General features: G+C 39.8%; 2 protein-coding genes across 45 annotated transcripts in view; one reads left to right on the top strand and one right to left on the bottom strand.

Annotated features, from left to right (window-relative positions):
• The window catches only part of EIF4G3 (eukaryotic translation initiation factor 4 gamma 3), a 368,231-nt gene that overhangs the window by 220,965 nt on the left and 125,005 nt on the right, over nt 1-22,261 (bottom strand). For all 44 annotated transcript variants that reach the window (XM_063594267.1, XM_008967038.4, XM_034957340.3 and 41 more), the window contains one exon: nt 21,560-21,688. Coding sequence is in view for 37 of the 44 variants with exons in the window: in XM_008967038.4 (XP_008965286.4) it covers nt 21,560-21,688 (129 nt within the window). In the remaining 7 variants the exon portion in view is untranslated. Of the gene's footprint in view, nt 1-21,559; nt 21,689-22,261 lie in introns of those variants that run through there.
• On the top strand, nt 169-21,501 carry LOC134728569 (uncharacterized). The gene is made up of 2 exons (XM_063594280.1): nt 169-1,799; nt 4,716-21,501. The coding sequence occupies exon 2, from the start codon at nt 5,241-5,243 to the stop codon at nt 6,273-6,275; it is 1,035 nt and encodes a 344-aa protein (XP_063450350.1). The 5' UTR covers nt 169-1,799; nt 4,716-5,240; the 3' UTR covers nt 6,276-21,501.

Raw genomic sequence — 22,261 nt, 5'->3', positions numbered from 1 at the left:
TGGCCCCAATCATAAAGTTTTAATTAGACTCCACGAACACAGGTAATTGAATTTCCAAAGCAGAGCCATCCATCCTGGGAGCAAGAACAGAGGAAAAGACCTGCTGAGTTAGATTCAGGGACAAGAACTGGGAAGAAAGAGAAATTGAGTCGGGGGGGAAGGGAACTAGTGGGCCAGGTGCAGTGGCTCAGGCCTGTAATCCTAACACTTTGGGAGGCCAAGGCAGAAGGATCACTTGAAGCCAGGAGTTTGAGACAAGCCTGCACAACATAGCAAGACCTCATCACTACAAAATAAACCATTAGTTTGATTTTTTTTTAAACAAAGAGAACTAGTGGTTTTATAAAAATAAAGTTATAGTAGTTAGTGATAGGATCAAGGGTAAATAAGAGAAAGTGAAGGCAGAAAGGGGCTGCCATCTTGAGAAAAGAAATGGATTAAAGAATTAAAAGGTTGTAGGCTGTGAAATAGGTATAACAGGACTGGCATGGGATAGGAAAAAGGAACAAAGACTATGGTCAGAAAAATGTTATTTATTTATTATTTTATTTTTTATTCTTGAGACAGGGTCTCACTTTGTTGCCAGGCTGGAGCACAGTGGCACAATCATGCTGCAGTGAGCCATGAACTCCTGGGCTCAGGGGATCCTCCTACCTCAGCCTCTCAAGTAGCTGAGACTACAGGTGTAAAACACCATGCCCAACTAATTTTTAAAAATTTTTTGTGGAGACAGGGTCTTGCTTTGCTGGACCAGATGTTTGAGGCCCAGGATGGCCTCAAACTCCTCGCTTCAAGTGATCATCCTGCCTCAACCTCCCAAAGTGCTGGAATTACAGGTGTGAGCCACTGGGCTGGTTGGAGAAATTTTAGACTTCAAGAATTCAAAGGCAGAGCAGTTCTCAGCTGATATGGTTTGGCTCTGTGTCTCCACTCAAATCTCATGTTGTAAGCTCCCATAATTCCCATGTGTTATGGGGGGGACCCAGTGAGAGATGACTGAATTATGGAGGCAGGTCTTTTCCTGTGCTGTTCTCTTGATAGTGAATGGGTGTCATGTGATCTGATGGTTTTAGAAATGGGAGTTGCCCTACACAAGCTCCCTTTTTGCCTGCTGCCATCCACGTAAGATGTGACTTGCTCTCCCTTGCCTTCTGCCATGATTGTGAGGCCTCCCCAGCCATGTGGAGCCCAAGTCCAACAAACCTCTTTCTTTTGTAAATTGCCCAGTGTCAAGTATATCTTTACCAGCACCCTGAAAATGGACTAATACATCAGTAGAGACCAGGTCCAGGCAGTGCTCGTAACAAAAATATAAAAAATACAATACAAACCACACAAGTAAGTAATTTAAAATTTTCTAGGTCACCAGATTAGAAAAACTTAAAACTGGTGAAATTAATTTTGTGTTTTACACTTACAAAACATCTCAATTTGCAGAAACTATGTTTCAAGTGCTCAAAAGCCACAGTGGCTCTAATAGCTACCACATTGGACAGTGCAGATCTAGACTGTGTGCATATAGATTGCTGAATATGTGTCTATATACAGTTGCTATTGGGAGGCAAAGAATGGGAAGAAAAGAGAATCAGCCGGGTGTGGTGGCTCATGCCTGTAATCCCAGCAATTTGGGAGGCCGAAGTGGGCGGATCACTTGAGGTCAGGAGTTCAAGATCAGCCTGGCCAACATGGTGAAACTCCACCCTTACTAAAAATACAAAAATTAGCCAGGCAGCGTGGCACATGCCTGTAATCCCAGCTATTTGGGTGGCTGAGGCAGGAGAATCACTTGAACCCAGGAGGTGTGGGCCGCAGTGAGCCAAGATCACACCACTGCACTCCAGCCCGTGCAACAGAGTGAGACTGTCTCAAGAAAAAAACACAACAACAACAACAACAACAAACAGGGTAGATCCAGGAGCCCACAGGCAATGGTTGGACAGCACAACAATGAATGTCACAAGTCATCTTTGTGGATGGCAGAAAGCAAAACAGAAAAGTAAATTATGAGCCAGATACTAAAATTCTCAAACAATGAGAAAATGGGTCCAGAAAAATGAGGAATGATGGCAAAAAAAAAAAAAAGAGAGAGAGAGCTGTTTATGCATTTTCAGCACAAGGGTTGCAGGCAAACAACCTACAGAAAGCAGTGAAGGGCCAGGAGGATGCTGAGTTGCCTTCCAAGATATAAAGAATATAAGAACACTAACAATGTTGAAGTGGAAGGATTTCTAAGGAAAGTAGTGTTACATAAATTTCCACAGAGTAAGGAGATGGAGGAAGAGTTCAAAGAAAGTGTGTAAGGAAAAAATATGACAACAAAAAGGACTTGCCAAAAAGTCCAGTAACAGGATGTTAGCAGAGAGAGATTCTACAAGCAATCTCACCCCTATAAAATAAAAAGTATATCCAGATAACTAATAAATAGCAGAAGCAGAATTTCTTGATTCTAGGACTAAGCTCCTAATTCTTCTGAAATTTAGAATACAAAGTCACATAAACTTTAGAATATTCTTCTCAGAGAAACAAATGACTTAAATATACAAGTGGCAGTTCATAAGGAAAATAATAACTTTGTGTGGTGGTCTTTCCCAAATAAATCAATTTACATCTAACATACAGTATGTACTCTACAAATACCAGGCATCCAAATAGTTGTATTAAGAATGGACCTCTAAAAGAATCTTGCTATTTGTTGCTTCAGATGGAGAGGAAGAAAACGTATTCAATAAAATAGCTTTAAAAACAGGTTTAAAGAGAAATCAAAACACATAAATCCTATTTACCAAAATAAACCTCCATGGACTTCTTTATCTTTTTAAATCATTTCCAACTTTTCTACTATATTCATTAACGCTGGAAATTATAGCACAGATGTTTCCCTGCAGACAAGCCGATCTCTTATAATTTTTTATCCTCATAAAATCCAGCAAAAGGATAGGCATGAAAGATGAAAAATAGTAATTATTAGTTAATCTTTGGCAGAACTATTCATTCCTCATGACACTGCTCATCTAATAAATTAAAAAATGTACATTACAATTCAAAGTCTATCTAATCCTCAGCATGGTTCTAATGGATGACTTGGGATAAATGTGAATCAAACTTCAATGTAAACAAATACAATTAATCTAGCCAAATATTAATAGATAGTGCATCCTCTCTTCATCTTCTTCCTCATATCTATCTTGAAGATGAAAAATTATTGTTTTATTTGATTTAGTTAGGAAAAAATGTTTCAGCCATTAAAAAAAAAAAGTCTTATACTGATTTACAATAAGACTGGGCAAAACCAGACTTTTCAGAAAGGCCAAACCATTATTTCAGGTTATGTTCTTCAAATGTTTTCATCTTGAATTCTATTTATGAAGAGTTACTAACAAAAAGCAATACCAATGGATCAGATGTCATGTGTAATTTCTTCTGCCTACAATTCTACAGAGTTTATGAACAAAAATAGCTTTAAAAAAAAAAACGGAGTGAAAAAAGGGAGTGAAAATATGGTACAGAATAACGATCAAGAGGCCATAATCCACCTCACAAAATAAAAGCTGGCATACATAGAGCAGAAATGAATTCTTTTCCTTATGAACTATTTTAGCACTTGAACTTTTCCCCAAATCCATCATAATACAATGATGGACTGCTTCTCAAAGAAACTAGTAACAGATATGCCTACTAAGTCAGAATTTTTCCTTTTCATGTGCTCTAATATTTGCTTAACAGCTAACACTGCTGAATGATTTCTGGAAAACTTTACACAGTAACCTCACTATGTTTCTAGATGACATCAAGGTAATCACCATGACTTTCTGAGTGGTTATCCTGGGATTTCTAAACTACTCTATATATCAGTTTTACCTGATGTGTAAGTTTTTGTTGTTTTTATTTTTTAAACAACAATGCAGGAAAAATAAATCACACATAATAAATACGGTAAGAGTCAAACTAATGAAATCTTTTAACAATATTAGGAAATAATATTTCATGATATAAATACCTATTAGTAACATCTGGTTTTCAGTAATGATGATTAAAGTATCATAAACTGATATGAAAGAGTTAAGAAAAAGTTCCAGAAACATGATATTGAAACCTAACAGCAGAGCAGATAAAGAATTCATTCTCTAGAATTCTGAACTTAAAAAAAAAAAGTTAAATACGCCAAAGCTACTGCAACAAAAGACAGGCAAGGAACATTTATTTAGCATCCTATGATGCAGGCACTGTTATTTCTATTGAACAAATGGCAGGACTTCCACGTGGAATAAGGTTCAATTTATGAAAGATCTCACAATTAGTAAGTGATAGAACTGTGATGCACAGCCAGGTCTGTTTTGAAAACATACTTCACTTTATGTAATGTAGCCTTTATACTATAGCAAACTGAAAATTCTTTTCCACAGTTTATAGTTTGAAGGTGGTGGTGAAGAGAACATCGGGAATACTGTATGATCAATCTTTCTAGTTAGATCAATAAGAATAAAAAGGCCACACGTGATGGCTTATGCTTGTAATCCCAGCACTTCAGGAGGCCAAGGAGGGAGGATAGACTAAGGTGAGTTCAAGACCAGCCTGGGCAATACAGTGAGACCCTGCCTCTATAAAAAGAAAATTTTACAAATTAGCTGGGTGTGCTGGTATGTGCCTGTAGTACTAACTACTTGGGAGGCTGAGGTGAGGGTGGCTGAGATGGGAGGATTCCTTGAGCCCAGGAGTTCAAGAACTATGATTATGACAACACACTCCAGCCTGGATGACAGAGGGAGACTGTCTGAAAGTAACAAAGAAAATTTTTTTCTGGGAATTTATCACAGTTCAATTGTTGGGCTGTACTTGAGGACTCTTCAAGAAGAGCTCCAGTAGAGAGATTATTTATTTCTGAATGGGATCTCTTTTCAACACCAGGGACATTAGTACTTGAAAATAAAAAAGGCTGTATTTTAAATGTTATCTACCACAAATATTGCTCTTACTTAATTGTAGCTTTTGGAAATTTTTTAATGAATGTTTTAAGCAACTCAAAACATTCATTTAAGTCACAGTATGTGTTTTATTCTACATTACGACCATCCAATTATTCTTACTCTGTTACTTCAAAAACAGATATTTAATGAGCAGTACTCTACACAAATTGAAGTACACTTTAATATTATTCATCACCCATTCAACAGCTGTATTTGTGATGCCATTCTATCAACCAAACTCTAAAAATATTTATCACTATAAAACAGAATTATAGTATGAGACAATTTTGCCAAGTAAACCAATTTCACATAATACTCTGTAAACTGAAATACTATCTTAGTGATTGCAGTGATGGACCATACAAAGTGGCTGCTGACATGGCACTGGCAGAGGTGGGGTGCGGCCGCAGGCCACAGGTGCTCAGGTATAGACACCAAGGCGAATGGTACATGGGGCCTGTGGCCCTGGGACGGTACCAGGTTCCCGTACTTCGGCAGAAGGCTCAGATTGGCGCCACCGGAGATCATGTCCCCAGGATCTGCCCCATGTCGGGGTGTCTGCTGAGCCTGGCACTCCTGGTGGCCGGGCCTGGGCCCAGAATCTGCTCCCAGAGGCGCCACCCTGGCAGGGTCGTAAGCCAGGCAGGGGGGAGCCCTGGGGCTGCAGGGGGACCCTGCAACCACATCACCCCTGCCCTGGATGCCAGTCCAGGCCCGGTGAGGGCCTGGAGCCCCACCCCAGGCGGCAAGGAGGCGGGACAGGGCAGCAGGAGTGGCTGTAGGAGCAGCAGTAGGACCCCTGTGCCCATGTCCCCAAGGAAGCCAACTGTGCCACCCCCACCCTGGCACAGCTGGGTAGGACCCACTCCCAGGCCTGAGGCCGCTGCAGCCTCAACCTCACTTCTGGCCGTGTCCTGGGAGCCAAAGGTTCGTTTGTGCAGGGCTGGCCAGGGCCACCATGCCACCTGCACCTTACCTGCCGTGGCTATGGGAAGACACAGAGAAGGAGCACAGCTAAGGCTGTGTACTCTGCAGCCGGGGACAGGCAGGAGTCCCACCCCTCCTGAGTTGGCAGGGTGGCAGCTCCCCAGGCACAGCTCCAGCCACTCAGGTCATGGCTGTGGGCCCAGGCCTCTCAATGCTCTCACGGGCCTGGGAGAGCCCCTGTCACCACAGGCTCAGAGGTGTCTGCTCCTGCTGCCTGGCCTCTCCCCATTCCCAGCATCTGCTCTGGTCTCCAAGTGGGGTTGGGGCCAAGCCCGGGCACTGTTGCAGCCCAGCCAGGTATGCACAGGCTCAGGGCAGCACTGACCCGCTGGGTCCCTTCCAGCTTGGCCCCTCCAAACTTTGGGTGCCAAAGACCACAGGAGAGTGGCCAAGATAGGGCAGGGGGGCAGTTCAGCGATAGCCTATGGGCATCCCTTGGCACAAGTAACCTGGGGGCCATAGGCAGTGGTGGGAGGCAAATGGGCTCCTGTGCCAGAAGGGGCGAGTCCTCAGTGAGGCCCCACCTTTTGCCAGGAAGGTTCTGAAGGCTAGGGGTGGGCTACCCATCCCATGGACCAGAGTGGGGACTTGTGGTGCCTTTTCTGGGCTGCCCATGGACCAACTGGCATGCACCACCTCCCCTGTAAGGCCCATAAAAGCCTCAGGCTCAACCAGAGCAGGGCAGAGGAAGGAGAGACATCAGGATGACCAGCTGTAGAGAGGAGCTACCCTCTCTAGGGCCTCCTCTCTGCTGAGAGCTGCAAACACTGGAATGACCTGCCTACAGAGAGAAGCCACCTGCTCCAGGGCCTCCTCTCTGGCTGAGAGCAACAGACATCAGGACGACCAAAGGCAGAGAGGAGCCACCCACTGCAGGCCTCCTCTCTGCTGAGAGCTGCAGAGACAATGGGACAACCTGGCTGACGAGAGGAGCCACCCACTCTAGGGCCTCCTCTCTGCCGAGAGTCGAACACTCAACAAGATGACCTGCCTACAGAGAGGAACTGCCCACTGCAGGTCTCCTCTGAGCTGCTCTAACACTCAGTAAAGCTCCTCTTCATCTTGCACACCCTACACTTGTCTGCATACCTCAATCTTCCTGGACGCAGGACAAGAACTCAGGCAAAGATGCCACAGGCCACAGAGGTTTCTGGCCAGAAAAGTGACACCCCAAAGATCCCGTAATGTTAGTACAAAAAAAAGAGCATGAATCATCATCTCTCATTACCTTTCTTTAAACACCTTAATATTTAAAATCAGTTACACAGAGATGGTATTTCTTTATACCTAGCCACCTTACCATGTCTCTATATAAATGCTTATTTGTGGGCTGGGCGCAGTGGCTCACACCTGTAATCCCAACACTTTGGGAGGCTGAGGCAGGTGGATTGCTTGAGCTCAGGAGTTCAAGGCCAGCCTGGGCAACATGGCAAAACCCCGTCTCTACAAAAAAATACAAAAATTAGCCAGGTGTGGTGGCATGCACCTATAGTCTTAGCTACTTGAGAGGCTGAGGTGGGAGGATGGTTTGAGCCCAGGAGGTAGAGGTTGCAATGAGCCAAGATCGTGCCACTGCACTCCAACCTAGAGACAGAGTAAGACTCCACCTCTAAAAAAATAATAAAATAAAAGCTTATTTATGAGTTACATTCTAGAAATATTCATACTAAACAATGAGATCACCTACTCAGAAAAAGTAAGAAATTCTCTATTCAGTATAGTACTGAACTGGTTTAAAAGACCTAAATCTCTGTCATAGCATCTTAAAAAAGACTTTTCCAGCTTAGCAATTAAGTCTTAATTATTTGATTCACAATGACAGAACAGCTGGAATATTAAGATTCCCAGACCCTCACAGAATAAGGTCTCTAAGGGTGTAAAATACAGTATTTGACTCTTTTTAAGTTAAGCTTGTACTGGTAAACTTTTACTGAACTGTACAAAATTAACAGTACCAGTCAGAAAAAGGGAAAAAAAAAAAAAAAAAAAAGCTATTGCGCCAAATAAAGCATCCACACTGCAAACAGCCAAAAAGTGACACTTCTGGAAAATTTCATTTACAGCTAGTTTTCATTCAACTATTTAGGGGCTTACTATGGATCAGGCACTGCTCGTCATATGGGGGGAAACAGTTTTGCTGCTTTTAAAAGTTTGAAAACGCTATAGTATAACTTTAAATCTAGGAGTATCTGATTGTATGGAAGCAAAAAACACCCGCTCTTATTCTGGGTGAATCAGAAGAGTCAATTACATAGTACCTGTCAGGGTATAATTTGGTTCTATCACCAAAATAAATTGGCATATAAAACCGTAAAAACCTTCTGAGTACAGACCACGATGCAAAGCATATTATCTGTAAAAAAGCTGTAACAGTCTGTTTTAGCTACTAAACAGAAATGTCTTCTCAATCACCAGAGCTATTTTCCCTAAATTAAGACTAGCCCAATTCACTTTGCTTGTATAAGATCTGAAAATGGGGGCATCTTGCTCCTTTCAGTGAAAACCATCCTCAGCAAACAAAGCCTATAAAGTATCATTTGGGCAATATGTATCAAAAGGCACTGTTCCTAATCGGCTGTGGGATTAGAGGGGGGAAAAGGCACTGTTCCACAGCTTTGTCTCAATGCTGGGTGCACATTAGCATTACCTAGGCTCATCCCAAGCAATTAAATGAGAATCTCTGGAGAAGGGGACCCAGGCATCAGGTGATTCTAAGTGGGAAGGCAGAAATGAAAACCACTGATCAAACTCTTTCTCACTTCTGAGCAGTGATACTATATGGAGCAGGGAAACACTACTGAAATCATCACCATTTTTGTACTCTTTATAATTAGTTCAACATTGAAATGCTATGGCTTTCTGCCCCTCAGAAGACAATAATAGACTCACATAATAGGATAGCTTGATCACAGGCTACTTGTGTTCTCTCAAAAGCAACTATACTATTCAAAGCTTAGCTTTTACTTATACAGCATGACAACTCAGTTTTCTCTCCAATCCCAGGACCAGTTCCCCCAAGACTGTGGGCTAAAAGCACCAGTGTACTGATAAAGAGATGCTGTTGGTTCACTGAATTCCCAACAAAAGTATTCTACAATGTCTGCAATGCTGGCTCTCCACTTCCTACTTCAATGGCTGCTATTTAGGACCCTCTCTGGACCTACTACTGATAGCCACCACGATTATCTCTACTAATTTCTTCCCCTCATTTCTCCCACCTTTACATAGTCTCTGGTTTCCTGTCAGTTTCTTCTTCTACATCTCAGCTAAAACATCCCAAGCCAGAGTTCTCATTCATTTGTCACAGGAGACCACTAGACATAATCTTCACTCTAGGTCCTGATATACCCCTAATTCAGACCACCTCCTACTCCACTAATTTCTTTCTTTCTTCTCTCTCTCTGTTTCTCTTAGAACTAGGACTTCAAATTAGATTTTTAAGTACCTACGAAGTGAATCATTAACTAGAACATTCCCAGTTCTTGGGAGTGTCTATAAAAGTTATGTATAAGTTCTTTATTAAGGTGAATACTACATCTTAATTCCACTCTCAAGCAATGATGCTTTCTTCACCTACTTAGAAAAAGAATGTTGTGTCCATTATGATACATATTTTTTTTTAAATACACAGAATCCTATAAAAATCCCAAAAACAAATTTTGGGAAAATAGAAAAGCCCATTCTAAAATTCATATGGAATCTCAAGGGTCCCCCAATAGCCAAAACAATCTCGAAAAAGGAGGACAAACCTAAACGTCTCAAACCTGGATTTCAAAACTTACTACAAAGCTACAAGAATCAAGTCAGTATGGTACTGGCATACAGACAGACATACAGAGCAATGAAAAGAAAAGAGCCCGGAAATAAACCTTCACATATGTGGTCAAATGATTTTTGACAAAGGTGCCAAGACTATTCAACGGGTAAAGGACAGTCTTTTCAACCAATGGTGCTAGAAAAACTGGATAGCCACAAGCCAAAAAAACGAAGCCAGGACTTTATCTTAAACCATACATAAAAATTAAATCAAATGAATCATAGTTCCATTCTGTGAGAGAACACAGAAAAACAAAATTTTTAAAATGAATCATAGATCTAAATGTAAGAGCTAAAAGTATACAATTCCAACAAAGGAACATAGGGGGAAACTTTCAGAACATCAAATTTGGCAATGTTTTCTTAGATATGACACCAAAAGCACAGACAACAAAAGATAAATTAGACTTTATCAAAATTAAAAACTTGTGAGCGAGGCATGGTGGCACATGCCTGTCGTCCCAGCTACTTGGGAGGATAAGCTGGGGGGATCCCTTGTATCCCAGAGACGGAAGCTACAGTGAGTTATGTCCAACGCCCTGAACTCCAGACTGGTGTACAGAATGAGACCTGTCTCAAAAAAATCCAAAAATTAAAAACTTTCTGTAAAGAACACTATCAACAAATTGAAAAGGCACCTGACAGGATAGGATAAAATATATATAAATCACATAACTGATAAGGAATTGATATCCAGAACATATAAAGAACTCCTACAACTCAACAACAACGAAAGAAGCAACCCAATTAAAAAATGGGCAAAGGGCTTTGAATAGACATTTCTCCAAAAATAGACAAATGGCCAATAAGCACTTTAAAAGATGTTCTATATCAATAATCGTTAGTGACATGCAAATATTTTATAGATACACTCTCTCTCCTCGCCCCTCAGCATGTAAAGTTTCTGACACCACCACAGTGATATTATGAAGTACATATTTGGTCTTCATCCTGATTCCTGTCACACAACTTCTAAAAACCTTAGAATTGCCAAGGTCTGTCTTTTTGTATGCTAATGTTGATTGACAGCTAGAGTTGATCATCACAAGGGCATGATTAGAGGGTTGGGACTTTCAGTCGGACCCCCAACCTCAGGGGAAGGAGAGGGGCTAAAGGTCAAGTTGATCACCAGTGGCCAACAGTTTAACCAATCATGCACATAATGAAGTCTCCAAAAAACCTAGGACACGATTAAGTGAGCTTCTACGTAACCAAACACATGGAAGTTGCTGGAGGGTGGTGCACCAAGGAAGGGCAGAGAAGCTCTGTGCTCCTTCCCCCATACCTTACCATAGGCATCTCTTCAACTGTATCCTTTGTGATATCCTTTATAATAAACAAGTAAACATGTTTTCCTGAGATCTGTAAGCTGCTCCAGCAAATTTATCAAACCCAAAGAGGGGATCATGAGATCCCCAAATTGAAGCCAGTCAGTCAAAAGTTCCAGAGGCCCGGACGTATGGCTGGTATCTGAAGGGGTGGGAAGGCAGTCTAGAGGAATGTTTTTAATCTTTCTGTGTCAAGTTTAAATGCATATTCCTAGATTTTGGTTTTTGACCAATTTGAGTTGAGATTTGACCAATGAATTGAGATAATTTAACTGTGTTGTTATTACAGTTCTGTTAAAGCGAACTAAATATGGTCTGAGAAGGACTCCGTACTTCTAAATCTGAGTCCCTGTGGATGAACCCTAACTCAGCTTAAAAGGCAGACAAGACTGAAAACCTAAAGAGTATGCAGCTGTAAAAACCGCTGAGTCTTGGCCAATCCCAGCAGCCATACTTCAACCAATCATAGACTGCTGAGTGTTCAAACAAGGCAAACGTCACCCTGTAACCAATTCAGGTGTTTCTGTACCTCACTTCTGATTTTTTTTTTAACACTTTCCCTTTTTTTGGTCTATAAATTTGTTCTGATCAGAAGGTACCCCTACAGTCTCTCTGAATTTGCCGTGATTCTGGGGGATGCCTGCACCAGTCGTTCACTGCTCAATTAAACTCCTTTAAATTTAATTCGACTACGTTTTAATTTTAACAGTTATGAATATGTTTCACAGTCCAGATGTCTTATCACATTTACTTTGTATTTCCCCTTTCCTGACTTTCTCTCAGGGATGTCAGCTGCTTTCTGCAGTTATTAATCTCTAGATTACCTCCGCATCCTCCTTTTTATTTTTATTTTTTGTAGAGACCAAGTCTCACTATGTTGCCCAGGCTCATCTCGAACTCTTGGGCTCAAGCTATCCTTCCACCTCAGGCTCCCAAAGTGCTAGGATTACAGGTGTGAACCACAATGCCCAGCCTCAGCATCCCCCTTATTAATCATTCAGCCAGTATAACAAATTCATGTATTAAAAATCCTCTCCATTTGAAATAGTTTAGTGTAATTTATTTCTTACTATAAGACTATGACAACTGCACTAAACAGGCATGTGAAAATTTGAAACTGAACTATAAAAGAAGATGGGCAATTTTCATGGTGATCAAGAGTAGTAAGATGTGGAGTAATAAACAGAATTTTGAATAATATAGTGTAGTACTTGAAACTGGAGAAACACAGGCAGTGAAGAGAAATGGAAATATGTTTTACATGAAAAGTATAACAAAATGTTGGCAACATGGTTTCTGCAATATGTCACCTACTTAGGGGTTTTCTATGAAACAAACTACTTTACAGAGAACACACACACAAGGGAGACAGAATTCAGATAGCTTGAGAGTTCATCATTCTTCACAGAGAAAAGGGTCCATCAACTGATGAAAAGCTTGGAAATCAGACTTAGCCCTTCATGTTACATTATAAGCATGACTAGACATTAGAGGAAAAAAAAACGTAAATAAATGTATGCACTGAGAAAAAAAGTTTGTTGGTTTAGTGAGTAAATTATAACAAATTTCTTTTCTTTTCTTTTCTTTTTTTTTTTTTTTTTGGAGACAGGGTCTCACTCTGCCGCCAAAGCTGGAGTGCAGTGGCACAAGCATGGCTCACTGCAGCCTTGACCTTCTGGACTCAGGGGATGCTCCCACTTTAGCCTCCCAATCAGGTGAGACGAGAGGCCCACGCCACCATACCCGGCTAATTTTTGTAGAGATGGGGTTTCCCCACATTGCCCAGACTGGTCTGAAACTCCTGAGCGCAAGCCAACTGCCCACCTCAGCCTCCCAAAGTGCTGGGATTAGAAGCATGAGCCACCTCACCCAGCCCAACATTTTTATTTTCTAATAGTCGTTCTATATATCAATTTATAATATTCATTCTTTATACTTAATTGATTCTATTTGCTTTAAATATAACTAAGTTAATCTCTCTTTACTATTCATTGAGAAAATTTAAAATGACCATCATCTACAAGATGTGTGTGTTATTGACTTTTTACTGATTGCTGAGTCACTGAAATTCACAGTTCTTAGTTCTATAAAGATAGCTAGCCTTTGTATACTACATTTTATAGTTTGTGACTTTTAAGTAAATTTTTTCATTTGATCCCTTATAAAAACAGTCCTGAATCAAGCTTGTCCTCTCATTTCTCTCCCAGCAATCGGCATGCTCCCGTCCACTACAATAAATCTGAAAAGACATATATACCCATTTGCCTGACTAAACTCAAGACAATATTATACATGTCTACTACGGTACTTAACCTCTCTGCTGAGCTTTCCCTCAGAGTTCTGTCTGCTCACTTCCCCCACAACACGCTCTGAATCACATATACATTTTTGCAGGAACTATCACAAGCACTTTAAATTGAAGAGTCAAACTGCACAATTTCTTCATTATTCTTAAAACTTACCTGTTCTGTTTCTCATCCTAAAATTTACTGACACATGCTAATCTCTGCAGCTGAACTGAATTAGCAATTTTCAGAACCATAAAAATCTAAAAATCTGAATGTCACAACCAGATAAAAAATAAATTAGTGGCACTAAAGTGAGTTTTCCCCCCAAATCTATGGGAAATAAATGAAGTGTGATATTCCCAAGAGGTAAACTGGCAAGAAAAATGCTGACAGAGTTTTTCATGACTTCTTAAAACAGATGAGAGGTAGCCAGAGAAATAAACAAGAGTCTCCCAGGATGCATCCAAAAGAAACAGCTGTTCAAATGTAAAAGACAAAATCCTAAACCTTTTTCCTTTGACAGGATTTAAGTGAAAATGAACATCATCAACAGAAGACTGAGCCTACATAAAACAGAAGTAAAGAAATGCTTACAAAATCACAATCAGTTTGGTTCTTACAAAATTCTTTAGCTTGCTGTAATAGTGCTGAATTAATACTTAGATAAAATGTGGGTTCCAGCCATGTGAATTTGCCAAACAGAATGTAAAACTTAGGGTGAGAAGTCTGAAAAATAATTGTACTTAACCATCACTCTTGCAGCAACATTTAAAAACTAACCACAGAAATGTCAAAAGAAAATAAATGGAATTCTTTTCGGCTACAGGCAATACAAAGAGAAGTATAATCAAACATATAAAAGCTGCTTTAGGCACATTTCAAGGTAAGTTACAGGACTGCATAAAAGATTAAACACCTAGGCCAGGCACGGTGGCTCACACCTGTAATCCTAGCACTCTGTGAGGCCAAGGCAGGTGGGTTGCTTGAACTCAGGAGTTCGAGACCAGCCTGAGCAACATGAGGAAACCCAGTTTCTACAAAGAAATACAAAAAGTCAGTTAGTCCCAGCTACTCTCAGGAGGCTAAGGCAGGAGGATAGCTTGAGCCTGGGAGGTGGAGACTGCAGTGAGCAGAAAACACACTGCACTCCAGTTTGGGTGACAGAGTGAAACCTTGGCAAAAAAAAAAAAAAAAAAAAAGGAAGGATGGAAAGAGAGAGAGAGAGAGAGATGAAACACCTATTAGAAAAACATTTGGTCAAGATTGCTTTATAAATATGGTTGCAACTAATTTTTTAAATAAAAACAAAAAATGACCAAAAGAGCTGAACACTCTTCCAATCAAGTATCACATTAAAATAAATCTCAACAATTAGAAAAGCCTACCATGATTCTTTGGAAGCTGCATTCATGGTACATGGGGACTTGGTGTGGGTTTGGACACCTGCAGTACTGACTGCACTGAGTTGGTCCCCTTGGTGACAAATCCTCCATTTGGTTTTTTTAAGTTGATAATATGTGTAAGTTCTAAAAAAATCTACTTTTTTTTAAAAGTGTCAACAAATATTGTCATTAAACACTTTACAAATAACATGACTTTGCAAATGTCATTAAAAGTTACAAAGGCCTATAAAATATTCATATTTATATTTGTGATATGCTAAAGAATCCTGGTAAGCTCAAATACTGCCTTAGATGGACATGATGTGTTTCAAAGTGGGGGCCATGGGGAGTGTAAAAACTATAAATTTTGCTTTTTTTAAATTAAATTCGATACTCATCTATTTCAACAATGAAATGTGATGTTTTCTTAAAGCAAATTTTCACAGCTTCCTCTACTTTATCATGGTTAACAAGTGTGCATCAAACTCAGAATTTATATTCTTCACAAAAGGTAACAAAAAGAAAAAAAAGCATATGTAGTAAGGAAAAATCACTATTAAACTTCATTCTTTTTTTGTTTTTTTTTTCCTTTGAGACAGGGTCTCACTCTGCCACCCAGGCTGAAGTGTAATGGTGTGATCCCAGCTCACTGCAGCCTCAACATCCCAGTCTCAAGCGATCCTCTCACCTCAGCCTCCCAAGTAGCTGGGACTACAAGTGTGTGCCATCACACCTAGCTAGTATTTTTTACATCTTTTGTAGAGACAGGGTCTCAGAAGGGCACCATGGCTCAAGCCTATAATCCCACTACTTTGTGAGGCTGAGGCTGGAGGACTGTATGAGGCCAGGATTTAGAAACAAAACCTGCCTTGGCAACAAAGCAAGTCCCATCTCTGCAAAAAATTAAAAAATTAGTCAGCCATCATGGAGCTCGCATACAGTCCCAGCTACCTGAAGAACTGCTTGAGTCCAGGGGGTCAAGGCTGCAGTGAGCTATGATCACACTGCTGCACTCCAGCCTGGGTGACAGAGTGAGGTCCTGTCTCTAAAAATAAAAAATAAATAAAAAAACAGCTTACAAAGGCTGGAGCAGTCAGTCAATGAACAATTATGAGACAACACAGAGAAATTCTCCTTAGTAAATAAAACAAGATTCCCGGAAGCTGGATAAAGCAAAAATGGGTGTTGGGACCATTCATCATTTGAAACTCATCCTTTACTAATGATGAAAATTGTGGTGTAACAATAAGCATCACGATCAAGCAATACTCCTCAGTGAAGAACTCTGCTTAGTATTTCCAGAGACAATAAAGAATCTAACCAGTGGATCATATACCATCACCATCTCAGCTACTATATATTATATGCTATAGAAGGAGTTCCTCTCCCAGAAAAAAACAGAGAGCCAAATGAAATCCAGAAACAGCAGGCAGATAACACCTATTACCTCACTTCTTTGGCATCATTTTGAGCATGTCTTCTCACTTAATTACTGTGAATATAGCTCCAAAAGCCTGGAAGTCTAGACAATGATGCCAAGAGAAAAAAGAAAAGACCTAGATTTTGATCCTAGTTAATCAGCGCCAGTTTGGTCTGTTTTGTAATTGCTACTTCGTGAAAATTAACTAAGTTAAAGCAAATGTGCATCACCAATTAAGCAATAAGTAGGAGTCTCTTTTGTTTTTACTTATCTTGAGAAGTAATTTTAAATAATTCAAACTTCTCTTTAAAAAAAAAAACAGAATGAAACAAGGCAAAGTTTGGGTAATTTTAAATCTAAAATAGTTTTATAATTTTCCATAACAACTGGCTACTTTCAAGTTAGTGTCCAAAACCCACGGAAGTCTTAAAGAAAATTCTGATCTCATCTAACAAAAGCTGCTCATTCACAAAGAAGAAAACTGGGCATTAATAGGAACTTCCATAGGTTAAATTATAAAACAGTGGTAGGAGGGTTGGAACTCTAAATTAGAGAGTCTCTTCTCCTGACTCCCTAGAGTGCACTTCCCCAGGGAGATTTACTTTGCAATCTGCCACCAAAAGATACTTTTAAATTCCAAACTATTTACTCTTCCCAGAGAACAGACATGCTGGGTTTCAAGATTGTTCAAAAGTGTTGCCATTTCAGGGAAACTGAAAAGAATCTATGCCTATAAAGACTCCGTCTCACCAATTTACCATTGTCTGAAATGTCATAGTCTAAAGTCTTTGACTAATTAAACAAAATCTCCAGAGAGGACAAAGCTAGAAAGAACTACAGCTCATGTAAAAAAGGGAAATGCACATTACGCCTTAAAACTTGGCACATACACAGGTGTGGTGAAGCACCTGTGGATGTGTAAAATCCTGTCTTAACAAAGAAGCAGGTAACGAGATTGCAGAGGACATTGGAAACAATATTCTTCATTTTCCCTCTTTCATGTTTCAAAGTTATGAAGTTCACTTTTCTTCAGCTTAGCTTCTTTCACTTAGACCTTAGTAGATTGAGTGTCAAACATTGAGTCACAGACATAGGTAGTTACTTTGGACAAAAAGATTTAATTCACAGAAGAAGGGGAGACTGTCACATCAAAAAGGACATGTAGCTAAAAAATAGTTTCTTTGATCTTATCCTCAGTTGACTGAATCTGTTTTGTATAGAAGAATAAGACAAATTACCGCCAACAGAAAATAACCAAGCCTAATATCCTACTTTTATCCGAACATCAGAAAAGGTAAAGACATGGAAGACATTTGAAACTCTTGGAGATAGCTTCTAAGTTTCACACTAAATCTCGACAAGTAGCCAAATAAAAGAATTAGCAGGCAAGGATACATGCACACACACACATACATATATATAAATCTTGAGGAGAACCAAGTCTGGCAGGAATACAAATAATAAATGCACTTACTAAATTTAGGAAATCCTGTTCTGAGGCAGGAATTTACACAACCATCATAACAACGCTCTTACAGGGCAGTAGAATTCTAATTTCCCCCTATATGACAGATGAAGAAACGAAGTTCCAGAGATATTAAATAATTTATCCAATATCATATAACCAGAAAGTAACAAAGCCAGCCCTAGAACCTATGGTTTGACTTCAAGCCTATAATCCCTTCCCCTCTATTTTGAACGCTCTTCTTTCCATTACCATCCATGAACTTGGTGGGGCACAGAGATATGACTAAGAAAATGTCTTTCCAAAAGAAACACAATTGTCTTAAGCCCACCCTCCCATGGAAGCTCATCAAATAATCACAAAAGATTAATCATGGAAAAGAGAAGAGACTAAAGCCATCACCACATCAAGACAGACTTTTCATTTTACTTCTGGGGGTAACTCTTAGGAGATTTAACCTTCATAATAAGACAACCTTTGTTCACACTGAAGTCTCATTCCTCACCTTCCCGCCACCTCCCAGGAGCTCAGAGGAACTTTGTCTAAGACTATTGTAATTTGGACTCATTCATTTCACCTAAAAACCATTTACTTCCCCTCTAAAACTCCCGATAGCCCATTCCCCACCCTGCTTCCCTCTTCCCTATGAAGAGGGTACTCAAGCCCTCAACCATCTCTCCCTTCTTCGTGTTTCATATGTGTAGGACTCTCATGTGTCCACGCACATTGATAAATCTCTATGCCTTTTTCTCCTATTAATCTACCATCAGCATTTCAGCAAACCCTCAGAGTAGGCAGAAGGGAAGCTTTGCATCTGCCCCTACAAACTGTTTCAACTGTGAAACCTAAAAAAAACTTGAGTTTCCCATGGAACTCTTCATTTTTCCAGGTATGCTAGTTTAGAAAAACTTCCTCACCATATCAACAAGTGTTAACATATTGCTAAGAGACAGATGAATCCATAGAGGCTTCCCTCTGTCTGAAAGGATGGAGGGGAAAAAAGGGCATTGAACCAGGTGTGATTTACTGGGTTCATTCATCAGATTAGGCAAAATGGTGGCAAAACAGACCACAAAAGAATGCAACACAATATTTGGTTGCCATTCTCCCTGGTATTCATGTACTCTGGTTTCTAAAGGCACCTGGTAAAATGGCATATAGAACAGCACTTGAGGATTCAACAAGTGAGATGCTAGGAGACCATCTTTTCTTAAATGCAAACTATGCATTTGCGAGCAGCCTATCTTTCAGAAAACTTAAGTCCTTTGGGCCAACTGCTTGGGTCAAATCACAACTTGAAACAGTAAGAATTTCAAATGGAAAACTAAGCTATTTCCCTTACATGCCAGTTATCAACTGCTTGTCTTTCATATCAAAATTCACCGTTTGCCTGTAATAAGAAAATGGATCTGAGCTCTATAAATATTTTAACATTTCAGCTGACACAACATTAAGTTTTGTCAGTAGAAGGCTCTAGAGATATGTAGAAGGAAAGGGTTTTGCTCCCTGGTTCCTGGTTCCTGGTTGCTCCTGCAGCCCAGATAGCTTCTCCAAAAGATGGCTTCTCTAGTGACTAGCTCCCCTCATGGACATAGCTTCATCAGAGCAAGATTTCTGCTTCAGTGCACAGCAAGCAACAGTACCCAGCAGCCAAGAGCTACCCCTGGTATTCCCTCAGGAAGACACGCAGCACAGTGGCTTTTCTAAGAAACCTCCCTGCTAACAGCTTTCCCTCGGCACCCTAGAGGGCAGAATTCTCACAAGTTCTGAGGGTGGATTTTCAGTAAGTTCCACTGAAATGGCACCACTCCCATTCAGAAAGCCACACCATGCCCTCTCCAACAAGGTCAAGATCTTAGCCCAGGGTAGGGGTAGCAGTCTCTCACCTAAAACTACCACAAAAAATAAGAGGTAGGTTTGGTAGGCCTTTTTTGGATGTAGAGGCAACATATATACTACATCTGAATGTGCCACCTTAACCGACTACAGAGTCACCTAGGAAGTTTCCAATTTTGAGTAGGGAACACAATATACGAAGGTTATACAGCAAATTTGGGATGGGCAGTGCAAGCTGCTCTACCACTTGGGACTTCTGATCCAGTGGATCTAATGTTTTGAGTTGTCTGTGGGAAACAGACATGCGGTAAGGAGCCTTTTAGCCAGTGTGCCCTGCATCAGCTCTTGGCTATAAGAGATTGGTGCTGGAGAAGAAAGCTTTCCCCAATACTTCATAGGGCACATTTCCAGCAAGTTCCAGAACAAAGAGTTTCAGCAAGTTCTGAACAGCACCACAGTGGCTCTTCTACCACAGCCTTTGGCTCAACCCTACAGAGAAAGGCTCCCTATCTGAGCCTCTACTCAGCCCTAAGGTAAGCATTTGCTCTTTATATCTTATATTCTTGAGAGTGCATAGTTTTTCTCTCCTGATTAGACTCAGATTAATACACCTTAATAGTAAGCTGAGAGGTTGTGTTCAGTCTAAGAAACCCAACACAGGAACCTCATTTAAACAATCAGGAGCTCATTTTGTTTTGTTTTCAATGTTTAAAACTCAAAATTATATAGGAATGATTTAGACTAAGTTTAGGTATAGCACTAAGTTCTTGACAAACTTATATTCATTAATAGGGCTGTTTCAGTCATGGTTTGGCAAACTGTACATTCCTTTTCCAAACATTCTATAGTCTAAAATATAATTAATCAGCACATGGCCAGGAGATCAAGGCCAATCTGAGCAACATAGCAAGACCCCATCTCTACAAAAAATTTAACCAAAAGAAAAAAATTAGCCGGGCATGGTGGCATGAGCCTGTGGTCTCAGCTAACTGGGAAGCTGAGGCAAGAAGATCACTTGAACCCAGGAGTTAGAGGTTACAGTGAGCTATGATCATGCCACTGTACCCCAGCCTTGGCCACGGAGCAAGGCCCTGTCTCTAAAAAAATAATAAGGAATAAAAATTGTCCCTAAAAAATAATGAAGAATAAAAAATAAAATCAGCCCCTAACTTATAATCACCACCTTTAGCATTATTTTTAGTAATTCCTGATCTCTCCTATTATTCAATCTCTAAAAGGCCTAAAATATGGAGGCTAAAATCACAAATAATGTTATAAAAATGATTTTCATTATCAAAAGAGTAGCTGTTACATGTAAATACTGATAATCTCACACAGTTAGATCAACGTTATTGGCTTGACTCAGTCCACATTCTGTAAGGGACTTTATAACTCTAGCCAACTTTTAACCACAAGGAAATCCAAACAAGCTTGCAACAGTAGGTCGGTGCAAGCTAAACAATATATCTTGGCAAACAGCCTAAGTGCAAGGAACACATAGGAACATCCTCCTTAAACAGTGTCTGAACGTCTGTTGTTACTATTAAGTAGAAATACACTAAGGAGTTCACAATTCTTCTAACAGTTCAACAAAAACTTAAGCCTATCAAATTACAATAATCGACTTAGAAAACAACCAAACCAACAAACAAAAAATCCCACTGATGCTACTCAAGAGGGGAAGACACCAAGTTTTCACATAAGTAGAAAATAACCATTAATGCTTCACCCGAAAGGGGTGCGAGACGGTAGCAGATTAAGCATCGAAAAGCAAATCAGTGCTTTGTGGGGAGGTTTTCCAGTAAACTTTAGAATAAAACTCTAACTTCTTAAACAATGACAATGAAAACTAAGTATCACTGACAGTTAATTTTTAATGACTTCAAAATGAAATGTGTGAAATTTGTTAGTAGCCATCTTTATGAACGGTTAAGTCTGAAAAGATGCCAAAGACAAACTTGAAATTACTATACAAGTAATGGTTTATGTTACTGCTTAGGAGTCTCTTTAGAAAAACAAAAATGATGCTTTTACAGGGACATTTCTTATTTTTTTAAAAAAGGTTTATCTTACTTGAGAGAGTCCAGGGGACGATGCATGTCCTGGGGGCGTTGCCGCAAGATTTGGATGCCCCTTGTTTATTTCATGTGCTGAATAAGGGGATGGGGTAGGGGTTCCCGGCTGTCTTGCCACTTGTGTTACCTGTGAGGAAATCAATATTTAGTAAGAACATTATATTAGTAAATCAATCTTAATAAATACAGCTGAACTATCTGATTTTTAATTGGATTTCCTACCTCACAACTTACACTAAAATAAGCACCAGACTGAACAAACACTTAAAATTTTTTAAATTGAAAAAAACAGAATTCTTTAAAAATATATACATGAATATTCTCATCAATTTGATAAAAGATTCTTGAAGCATGATCTCAAAACCAAAAATCATAAAGGAAAACACATGCTACAGGAAAGAAACAATACTTCAAACTACAAACTGTATGATACCATTTTGTAAAAGGAACAGAAAAGAAATAAATGGTTGAAAGAGGAAGGAGATGACTACAGAAGAGGAACAAGGAGATTTTTGAGGGTGACAGAACTGTTCTGTATCATGCTTATAGTGAGAATTGAATGTCTCTGCTTGTCAAGACTTATGGACGTATACACTAAAAAGGGTGAATTTTACTAAATTACATCTCAATAAATCTAAACTCCAAAAATGGCAAGTTACTTATACGACATAATCTCATTTTTGTCTTTAAAAACATATAT

This window comes from Pan paniscus, chromosome 1, assembly GCF_029289425.2.
Source record: "Pan paniscus chromosome 1, NHGRI_mPanPan1-v2.0_pri, whole genome shotgun sequence".
In the NCBI taxonomy this organism is placed as follows: domain Eukaryota; kingdom Metazoa; phylum Chordata; class Mammalia; order Primates; family Hominidae; genus Pan; species Pan paniscus.
The sequence above is the reverse complement of the archived record's forward strand: the minus strand, read 5'-3'. Positions and strand labels throughout refer to the sequence as shown.

Coding starts and splice junctions, on each gene's coding strand:
- LOC134728569 (XM_063594280.1), top strand. CDS start 5,241: ATGAGACAATTTTGCCAAGTAAACCAATTTCACATAATACTCTGTAAA.